Source organism: Chaetomium globosum, genomic scaffold (genome assembly GCF_000143365.1).
Source record: "Chaetomium globosum CBS 148.51 scaffold_5 genomic scaffold, whole genome shotgun sequence".
Classification (NCBI taxonomy): domain Eukaryota; kingdom Fungi; phylum Ascomycota; class Sordariomycetes; order Sordariales; family Chaetomiaceae; genus Chaetomium; species Chaetomium globosum.
In genome coordinates this window covers 782638-792813 of record NT_165980.1, presented here as the reverse complement: position 1 = coordinate 792813, position 10176 = coordinate 782638, and the positions used below count along the sequence as shown (strand labels likewise).

Here is a 10176-nt window from a genome sequence, read left to right as displayed (position 1 = left end):
TCTTCCCATCAGGCAACAAGTATTCGACAACCTTTCCCGCGTCTGGCTTGCCTGTGGCCCACTCCTTCTCCTCCTTGCGAGGATCCCTGGCTACGTAACTGGTCGTCTCCTTTATCATCCGCACTATCTCCTTCTCGGCGCTCGTGTGAAAAACATAGCCGCTCTTGCGGAGCAGGGTTTGCATATGTTCAGTCACATCCCGCCCGGCCACGTCCATCCTCCGGATGCTATTAGGAACGGTAAACCCTTGGTACACGGGTACGGCATGTGACACGCCGTCGCCGACGTCCAACACCACGCCAGTTGTCCGGCCGCTGGCATATAACGAGAGCACGGCTTGGATGGAGGTGTGGAGGGCGGGCACGTTAAAAGTCTCGAACAGGATTTGGGCAGCTGTGTCGCGGTTGGAGCGAGGGTTGAGGGGCGGTTCGGTGAGAAGCAAGGGGTGCTGCGGGGTGTTAGCTTTGTATGTTAATTTCAACCCGAGGTTTGGGGAGGGGATTACCTGTTCAGCGTCGCACTTGAGCTCGCTGTACACATGTGACCAGATCTTCTCCATGTCGTCCCAGTCCGTAACAATGCCGTGCTCTAGCGGATACCGGATCTTGAGCAGCCCGCGCAGCTCGGCTGCCGCCTTCTTGCCGACGAAGACCTCGCCCTCCAACGCGCCTGCTAGCACCCGTAGATGCTTCGGCCTCCCTACCCATGACGGAAAGTTGACTTTTGGTTCACTTTCCCCAGAATAACCGGCCCGTATGTTTCCGGACCCATTGTCCAGCACAACAGCCACGTTGAGTGGTGAGTCGCTCATCTTTCCTACCCAGGTTGTGTTTGACGACTACCGCTTCGACATGCAGTACCTAGCCGAGGTGTTGACGCTAGTCGTTGCCTAGTTCTTTGTGCGGGCCACCTAATGCCTCGAAAGTGAAAGCGCGCCGCCTGAAACCCTCGCTCAATCGGTGCCTACCCAGCCAGATATGTAGGTAGGTAGAGATGGATGTCGTCTCTTGCTCTCACTCACACTCGCACCACGAACAGTAGTTCGACTACTCGGGTGTGTGGCGCAAAAATAAAATCGTAAATCCCTGCGCAGATATCTCGAATATTTGGCACTTGCCAGTCGTACTCTTGTTGCTTGGTTGTCGTCAACTGTCCTCAGGATCCTGTTTGCTTCGAGGCTGGAATCACGACGCGTTCTTTAGACAAAGCGGTGCATCGTCGCGCAGGCACATCATTGGTGGCTGCCCGGAGCTGTTTTGTGGGTCCAGCAAGGGATAACAAAGAGAGGCCCAAGGAAGCACGGACCATTTAATCAGAGCTTCCCCTTATCGATATTGGCGGCGGCGCGGGGCACCCTCTTCAATCTTTAACGACCGACAGCTGGTGCGGTCAGAACTGCCCCTTCTCATGGAGTTCAGGTCGGGTGGTGGGAATTTCAGAAGCATGCATGGTCGAATTACCCATTTCAGTGCTCTCAAAAAGTACCTACCTACCTACCTACCTACTTTCCAAAGAGCGACATGACGACTTCCGAGTAATGTTGTCAAAGCCAAGGTTGACCTGGATTTCAAATAATAGTCTTGGAAATTCCTCCTACCCGTTCTTCACTCCTTGAATAGCACTATCTGAATAACCGGCGCCTTTCTTCTCTCTTCCTACGAACGCTTCAGGCGGGTTTCGAGCTGCACCGTAGCTCCGATCTCCGACGGCCACACCTTGACCAGCTCCAAGCCGACTGCATCAAACATTTGCTGAAACTCATGCAACGTCTTCTCCTTCCCGCTGATGGACATCAAGTTCAAGTCGAGCCAGTATAGCTCCTTCATCCGGCCTGGTTGTACCAATTCTGGCACCAGCATGTCGCAAACAATCAGGCGCGAATCGGGGCCCATGGCCGAAACAGTGCTCTTGAGGATGTCAAGGCAGACAGACGGGTAGAAGTCGTGGAGCAGCCGCCGCATGAAGTAAACGTGCGCGTCTTGACTGAGGTTAGTTGAACTGAACTTCCACAGGAAAATAGCAGTGGTGGGTGAGGGTGGGGTTGGGGAGGGGGGCTCACTCTTGACCGGCTGAGGCGTAAAGATATCGTACGACATGGCCTCGATGTTGGGAAGCTCCTCCGGCTTCAACGAGTTGATGACAATAGGGAGGTCCTGCAGAATCAGCTTGCCGCCATAAGCCCCCGGAATTTCCTCCTGGAGCTTCAACAGAGCCTGGCCGCGTCCGCCGGCGACGTCCACGACAAACGGCCTCTCGGGCTCCTTCTCCACGTTTTCCTTGAGCGATTCCCACGGAAACATTCCCGTGATTGGCATGTTCTTCTCGATGATCTGGAGGCAGGAGTTCCAAATGAGCCGCTGCTCGGGGTCTTCGTCGATAGCTTCGTAGTAGGTCTTCCCCTCCTTGCCGATGCTGAAGCAATAGGGCGACTTCTTCAAATCATAGATATCTTCCGGTTTGTGGGTCTTGAAGTAGTTGGGAAGCGCCATACACATCTTGTTGAACTCCATGCAAAGGACGAAAAAGGGGCCCTGGGCGTGAAGCTGGTACGCCTGTGAGAGGGCGTTGTGCGCGTACGTGTTGGGCGCCGTTTCGACGAAGAAGCCCGAGACCACGGCCACTCGCATCAACCGGTGGATGGCCGATACGTCCATGTTCATCTCGGCGGCGAGCTTCTCAGCCGTGATGGTGCCTTCATCCGGAATCTTCTTGATGGCGCCGGTCGAGATCAGGGTGTACATGACACCGGATGTGCACATGGTCTCCTGCTGCCTCTCGATCACATCGTACGGCGTTTCGAGTAGGGTGCGCACCTTATCAACACGCTCAAGGAGGGCCAAATGCTGCGCATGGTTTGCCTGGGGTTGGCTCTTGAGGGCTTCGACGAGCTCCTCGGCGGCTCTCAAAGCTGAGCTGGTGTCCTCCATGATGAGTGCTTCGAGCGTATTCTAGGTGATGGTAAGGAAAAAGATAATATCGTCCTCGAGTCCTCGATGTCGTGGATTGAGGGGGAAGTGAGCGGAGAAGGACACCTCAGACTGACGGCGCAGGAGCTAAAGCGACCAGGGCCTGCTTCGAACCCATATCACGAATCTGCTCACCGGCTGGGGACCGGGAGTCGACCCAGCAGGCCAAGGCGGCCAAGGCATCAAGAACGCTCAGGCAGGCCCAGCTCCCGGCATCCTTTAAGACAAAACAAGCTAGCAAGGCAGCTCGTTGTTACCTTTGACGCTGGTTCGCGTCAGTCTCGGAGCGGGCCGGCAACTTTCATGACTCTTGGGCTCCTCTTCTACGGGAAGGGATGGCACCGACTTCCCGGGCCTCCTCAACCAAAGTCCCGGAAACCCCGCAGAGCAACAGGTTCGTTCGGTGGGCGGGCCCACGCACGTTGATACGTCTCGGTTAGACGGCGTCGAAGCCCACCAACCACGGGATCGAACCATTGGCTTTCCGAGTGGCAACCTTGTCGAGGGACGTCTTATCGCGCATGCCGTTGGTTGAGGAGGGCACGAAATCCCACCTCGCTGAGCTCCCCTCCAACACCCTTCCAGACGGCTCCCAGCCCCACGCCAGAGCGGGCATGTCCGATTCCCACCCACTGCACCCTGAGAAGGAGCGATTTGCAAAGAGGAAAGAAAACATTTGGGAGAGAACAGAAAGCCAGCGCACTCGTCAAATCACAGAATACCGACCATCTGGCTCTGCCAGCCACTTTCATGCGGTGTGACCTCGCGTGGAGACGCTCGAGGGGGCACAGAAGTTGCTTGTTTTAGTTCCGCGTCGCACACACACCACACGGTCGCTGCCAAATCAGCACTTGCATTTGGGCATCTGGTGGCGTCGGACTTGACCCGAAACTCGATAGTCGCTGCTGATTTGGCGCCGCCGCTGACGAACAGTCTGTGGGCAGCGACAATACTGGATAAGCCTGTGGTGCTGTCTCATGTTCATTTCCTCTTTTTTTTGGACAATGGAACGTCGGGTGAGCTCCCCGAGCTCTTTCCTACAAACCGTGCCAACTGGCGCACACGAGGCAAGCGGAGCAAACAAAATACCTCTCAGGGACACAGGCAAGACCTGCCGTCCCTGCTGTGGCCCAATCAGCTCAGGGGTACCCGTGGGGTTGCCTGCTGGTCCTTGTTGGCGGTGTGGGCCATGATCCCCAGAAACCCACGGCGGAACGGGATGAGCCTAGGACGAATGTGGCACCCCTTCTTGGGAACGCCAAGAGCGAGCGCTCCATTGCATTGTTCTTTCGTTCGACAACCGGCCGGCTCTCCGCAATTCGACATTTGACATCCCCCCTCAGAGATGTTGACAACCGCCTCCGCCGTCTGTTAATTCACCGATTGCCGCCGCGATTCCCGCATAAAATCGAGCGCCATGGTGGACCAGTCACACCCGGCGCCGGATAATATTATCCAAGCAGACGAGGTGAGTTCACGTGGAAATCATGGGTCGAATTGGCTCTCTAGTTTTGGTTGTGTAGCCAACGTAAACTGACTTGTGCGACAGCAATGGGACAACGCGAGCGTTGATGACGAGGTGGGTGTTCTTGATGGCTTCCGGGGCGTTGGGAAAGTCACCAGCGAACTGAAACATGGTTCGGTTCACAGGGCGCTGAGGTGGCGAGTTCCGGAAGTTCCTTGACTTCGATCACGTCCTCGGTGCTCCGAGGCAAGGTCGAGGATGGGCGGGTGTATGCCGTGTACGGCAAAGAAGGTATGTCGGTCCCCGGAGCGGCGGGCGTGATAGCAGTCGCTAACCTAAGCTAGAGTACGGGATGCCGATGGACGATGTGGAATTGGACAGGATCGGTCAGTATTTTCAGAGTTTTCCGCCCCCCGAAAACGCGCTGCCCTCGGGAACGACCCCTGAATCTTTCCGTTGGCATTGCGCAAAGCTCGACGAAAAGAAGTGGCTGACCTCAGAGGTTAGACATGTGCCACGCCAAGTACTATGCCTTGCTCGAGAAGAGTCGCTTTATCGCCCCGATTGGAGAGAACCCCCAGAGGATTTTAGATCTGGGCTGCGGAACAGGTAAGCAATTGTTCGCACTGGGCGTCATGCACAGCAAACCCGATTATCTGGATCCGAAATTAACATGTCTCAGGCATATGGTCGATCGACGTTGCGGATATGTACCCTTCCGCTGATGTATGCATAACTAAGTACTTATGTCCCGAAGCTGTTCGGTCCAAAGATCTAACTTGTGCTACCTAGGTAATCGGGGTTGACATTGCGCCAACACAACCAGAATGGTGAGCGAAACCCTGGGTGTCGCCCGATAACTAACCACTAGCACACTCCCACTAACAAAACCACCAGGGTCCCGCCAAATTGCCGGTTCGAACTCGACGACATCGAACAGGATTGGGCTTGGAAACAAAATTCGTTCGACTTGATCTTTGCTCGCGACCTCATCCTCGCCGTCCGGGACTGGCCTCGGCTCATCGACCAGGCTTACACGTAGGGGCCCCTACGATATTTACTTTACACCGCCAGCTGACCGCCACAGACATCTCAAACCCGGCGGCTATCTAGAATTCCATTGCGTGACGGGTATCTTAGGGTGTGACGACAACACGCTACCCAAGGACAGCGCCCTCCAGAAGTTTTCGGACGCCATGTTTGAGAGCACGAAGGTTTTCGGCACACCCATCGACGATCCGACACGGTGGAAGGGCTGGTTCGAGGACCGCGGCTTCGAGGATGTCACCGAGGTCGTCTACAAGATGCCGTGCAGCCCGTGGCCCAAGGACCAGCGGCTCAAGCTCATCGGCGCGTTTGAGATGGAGAACTTGCTGTACGGCCTGAGCGGGATGGTGACGAGGGTGTTTGGGAAGGGGCTCAATTGGTCGCCGGAGCAGGTGCAGGTGTTCCTGGTGGATGTGAGGAAGGAGATCAAGAGCCGGAACTTGCATGTTTATTGGCCCTAGTAGGTGTTTTGTTTTTCTCTGTTCCCTCCTCTTGGTCGGGTTTGCTAACAACTTCAAGTTATGTCGTCTATGGCCGAAAACCAGGTGGTAGTACGCCGAGAACAGCGCCCCCTCGACCGGAGCCAACTCCGCCGACGGCCCCATCACCGCCAACCGCATGACGTGCTAAGACCTGATTGAGGCGTTCGGGCGTGTTAGGCGGGCTTGGGGAGTTGGCTCAGGCTGTCTCGGCAGTTTCCGTTCTGTTCGGCATTTAGCGAAGCAAGACATTTCCGTCAGATTTTTACATAGCGCACACGGTTCCAAGCACATACTACCTATATACCTGTATTCTTCATCCAAGCAACGATTCAACCCTTATTTACTTCGTATCCATGCAGATGCGGGTATATATCCCGTATGTATTACTAAAAAAAAACAATGAAGGCCTAATTATATATTGCCCACCCCTGAAGCACATCTCTCCTTTGTCCGGGTATTGTACCCCAAGCCCCACCACCAACGCCAACAAAGCAAATGTGGGACATGTGTAGGTCATGTCCTATCTCCCGATCCTCACCACCACTACCCCTCTTCCTTCCCTTTCCCGTCATCACCCCCCTTGTCCTATCCGTCTCGCGTGATTTATATCTTCCCGTCGAGCACGGCGGCGGCGGCGTATGGCCACCCGAGCATTAGAAGGCCGGCGGGAAAGAACCTAAGGGTTTGCCGCGTGGCGTTAGCAACTAGTTTGTGAGTGTGTGTTGTTGGGTGTTGAGGCGGGGTGTGCTGTTCAAGGTTGGGCTGGGTGAAGGTGCGGTGAGGGCGGACGGAGAAGGGGAAGGGGAAGGGGAAGGGGGAGGGAAAACACGTACACAACAGCCTGGCCCCCGGCTCTCCGTACCAAACGGGCCCAGTCGGCCGGTGCCGGGCTGCTGGCCACGGGGAGGCGCTGGAAGGGGTGCGGCTCGAAGGAGCGGGCGATGGCGCGCAGGTTGTGCATGATGGAGAATGGTTGCGGCCGCTGCTGTTGGATGCCTTGCTGTTGGAGCTGGCGGGCGAGGGTTTGCAGGACTGGGCGGGTAACGGTACGGGCAGGCATTTTGATAAAATGTTGGCTTGGGTTTAGGTGTTATGTTTGGTGGCTGGTGTGAGGGATGTTTAAGTGGTGAAACTCAGAACCCTAGGAGTTTGACTACTGAGAGACAAGCTAGGTTGAGTGGCGAGTTGTCGTGATGATACAACGTAGGGGAGATTTTTCTGCCGGTATGATTAGGCTGGCTTGATGTGATGCTTATGATGTTGATGCTGATGATACGAACAACAACAAAACCACGAGACGGACTATCCTATTTATCACAGCCTTAACATACCACTCCAACCGACATCTCCCGCAGTAATCCCCATTCCCCTTCCCACTCGGCGACCAACACCCCCAAGTCCAGTCATAATCGAGCCATAACCCAAATCCAGACCCCGTCCCCTCCCGAAACTAGTTCGTCCGTCGTCTCCCATCCATAGACCAAGGCCCAACCGCATCGGCCCAAGCCCGCAAGTTAAGTCACGACAACGGAAGGATTGAGGCTCCCAGCAAGAGATGGTGCCAACTTGCACAGAAAGCATCCCATACCGCTGCCCTCCAAGCCGCGGCTTACACGACCGCAGCCAATTGGGGAGGGCGGTGCCTGGCAGGACCGTCCGACGTTGGCCTGAGTGTGGCACGATTTCGGATGAACTGTGAGCAGGGAGCCAAGGCCGAGTGGGTACTTGAGCTGCGTTCCAGGCAAGGTGATTTCGGGGCTGTCCGGGGGTTTTCGTGGTTCGATTGGGAGGATAGTGATTGGTTGGTTGGTGGGGTCAGCTCACTGAAATGTTGTGCATTTTGTTTTTGATGCGGCGGGTTTGCCTGGACCCAGTCTGGTTGCAGCGTGGCGGGTTGCAGTGAAGGCCCGAAGCACGAGGACAGCAGTCGTCGTGGCTTCCACGTTGTCGGGGCGATCATGCGGGCACACGCATGCCTGCAGGTTGCTTGCAGGGCATCATCCCCTGAGATTCAGGGGCCCATGCCGCTGTTAACAACACTCTTTTTAGGGGCGACGTTTTGATGCCCGGAAGCAGAGAATACCACAACAGCAACACCAGAAACAGAAACCTCGCCAACGGGGTATCACAATTGTATTTATATTCATTTTCCACGCCCAACCGAACGCCCGACCGCCCGACCGTTGGACCACCTACGCCCTCGTCACGGTCGTCCCATCCGCCGGCTCCAGCAGCTTCCAGTTGCAGACGATCTTGTTCTCCTTGAACTTGGCGATGATGCGGTCGGCAATTTCGGCGAAGTTGCTGGTGGCCAGCGCGAGGATGGTCGGCCCCGCGCCCGACAGGCACACGCCCAGCAGGCCCGGCTGCGTGCCGGGGGTCATGGACTCGACAATCTCCGTCAGGCCCGGGATCAGCGTCTGCCGGTACGGCTGGTGCAGCTTGTCCTGCATTGCCAGGTAGATGAGTTCCGGGTCGGGCGGCGACTGTCCGAGTGCTACGGGGAGGAGCGCGATGCGCTGGAGGTTGAAGGTCTGCGCGCCGTTGTCGTTAGCTGATGTATAGGTTTTTCCTTTCCCACATTCGCAACGGGATATTTAATGAGGGGGAGAAATACGTACCACGTCTGGTCGGGGATATTGTGACGGCAGCACCTCGCGCGCCTTCGCTGTGGGGACCTCAAACTCGGGGATGATAGCAACAGCCTTGATCTCAGGGGCCCAGGGGAACTTGATGTGGTGGCCGATGCCGTGCGGCGGCGACGGCGGCTTGGCGCCCGTGTCGACGCCGCCGGCCGGCGCGGGGAGCACCTCGCTCAGGGGGATCTCCACGCGGGCCACATCCTCCGGTGTCAGCGGCTTGAGGTAGGTGCCCACAAAGCCGCCGAAGAGAGCAGCGCCAACATTGTCCGGGTGGCGCTCTGTTCCGTGTCAGTTACTTGGTAGGGATGGGATGGGGTGAAATCACAGTCGCTCACCGATCATCAAGCAAAAATCAAACAACCTCTCGGGTGTGAGATCGTGTAGCTCACCGCACTCCTTCCCCAGCATCACCCCCGCCACGACGGCCGCACCGGACGAACCTAGCCCCCGGCCTAGCGGGATGGGGTTCTTGATGTGAACGTGGGTCTCGGCGGGGAAGCTGCGCTGGCCATGGCATCGCAGCACGTACAGCGCAACGCGGGTGATCAGGTTGACCTGAGGGTCGAGGCTGATCTCATCGGTGCCCTCACCCTCGCCCTCGTACGTGATGCGGCAGTTGAGCGGGTGCTCGGACTGGGCTTTGGACCGGTCGATGGCGACGTGCAGTTCTAGGTACATGGACAGCGCCAGGCCGATGACATCGAAGCCGGGGCCGATGTTGGCGCTTGAGCAGGGGGTTTTGATGACGAAGGACTCGGCTTGTGCCATGTTGACGATTGGTTGGTTGAGAGTTGATGGCCTGATGTTGTCGTCTCTCTTTTTCTCAGTCTTAGTTAACGGGTTTTGTTTGGTTTTTCGTCGATTTTTCTCTCGAGTTTCATGGAGTTAAATCGAGGGGTAACAAAACTCACAATCGCTTCGTCTCGCACTCTGGGGGGTGTTTATCTTAAGTTTCAAGGTGCCGCCCGATTAGGCTCGTTCCCGGAGTGAGAGTGACTGGTCATTGAATTTTTGCTGGGTCCGGCCACCGATTGCGGAGCGGGGGTCAACCGAGCGGTCCACCGGCGCAGGGCCCGCGCCCCCCACAACACACTGCGGCTACAGCCGGGGCTACCACCGAGACCGATGTTCAACTCAGCTAACAGCATGCCGAGTTGGTGACCGACAGCCTTGTTCATTCTAAAGAGAAAAAAAAAAAAAACCATTCGATACCCAGGCGTTGACTGTGACTATTTTGCCTCTACCCTGGTGCTCACTATTTATGTATCTACTATCTACACCAAATCTTGTTATTTTGTTCCTCAAACCAGCAGAGAACATGGAACCCACCCGCAAAACCCTCAACTCGATTCTCCCACATCATCATCAACCTCGACAAACAACCCACAACATGTGTCGATAATCTGCACCACACCCCAATATCACAATCACCCACCCCTCCTCTCCAAGACATTCCCATTTCCCCATCCCCCTCCACACAACCCCTTCTTCAGGCATCGGTAGTCCAAACAGGCTAGAGGTAGCCACCCTCGCAGGGAGTCGTTCCAACCCACGCCCCCCCACGCTGCTAAATA

The 10176-nt window shown here is 56.2% G+C and overlaps 5 protein-coding genes across 5 annotated transcripts in view; 1 reads left to right on the top strand and 4 right to left on the bottom strand.

Moving 5' to 3' along the window:
• CHGG_07091 (uncharacterized protein) overlaps nt 1–811 on the bottom strand; it is a gene marked incomplete at both ends in the record, with an annotated part of 1386 nt that extends 575 nt beyond the window's left edge. Inside the window, 2 exons of the mRNA XM_001224746.1 lie at nt 32–448; nt 506–811. Coding sequence (XP_001224747.1) covers nt 32–448; nt 506–811 — 723 coding nt within the window. The remainder of the gene's footprint in view (nt 1–31; nt 449–505) is intronic.
• An 844-nt stretch (nt 812–1655) lies between these two features.
• CHGG_07090 (uncharacterized protein) lies at nt 1656–3582 on the bottom strand (the record flags this gene model as incomplete). Its single annotated transcript, XM_001224745.1, has 2 exons — nt 1656–2948; nt 3424–3582. The coding sequence occupies 2 exons, from the start codon at nt 3580–3582 to the stop codon at nt 1656–1658; spliced, it is 1452 nt and encodes a 483-aa protein (XP_001224746.1).
• An 801-nt stretch (nt 3583–4383) lies between these two features.
• Nucleotides 4384–5939, top strand: CHGG_07089 (uncharacterized protein; the record flags this gene model as incomplete). Its single annotated transcript, XM_001224744.1, has 5 exons — nt 4384–4434; nt 4516–4545; nt 4617–4722; nt 4939–5040; nt 5572–5939. 5 exons carry the CDS (start codon nt 4384–4386, stop codon nt 5937–5939), a joined length of 657 nt encoding a protein of 218 aa, XP_001224745.1.
• Nucleotides 5940–6563: 624 nt separating this feature from the next.
• Nucleotides 6564–7020, bottom strand: CHGG_07088 (uncharacterized protein; the record flags this gene model as incomplete). The annotated part of the gene is made up of 2 exons (XM_001224743.1): nt 6564–6636; nt 6794–7020. 2 exons carry the CDS (start codon nt 7018–7020, stop codon nt 6564–6566), a joined length of 300 nt encoding a protein of 99 aa, XP_001224744.1.
• A 1132-nt stretch (nt 7021–8152) lies between these two features.
• Nucleotides 8153–9370, bottom strand: CHGG_07087 (uncharacterized protein; the record flags this gene model as incomplete). The annotated part of the gene is made up of 3 exons (XM_001224742.1): nt 8153–8494; nt 8582–8880; nt 8938–9370. The coding sequence occupies 3 exons, from the start codon at nt 9368–9370 to the stop codon at nt 8153–8155; spliced, it is 1074 nt and encodes a 357-aa protein (XP_001224743.1).
• Between the last annotated feature and the right edge of the window lie 806 nt (nt 9371–10176).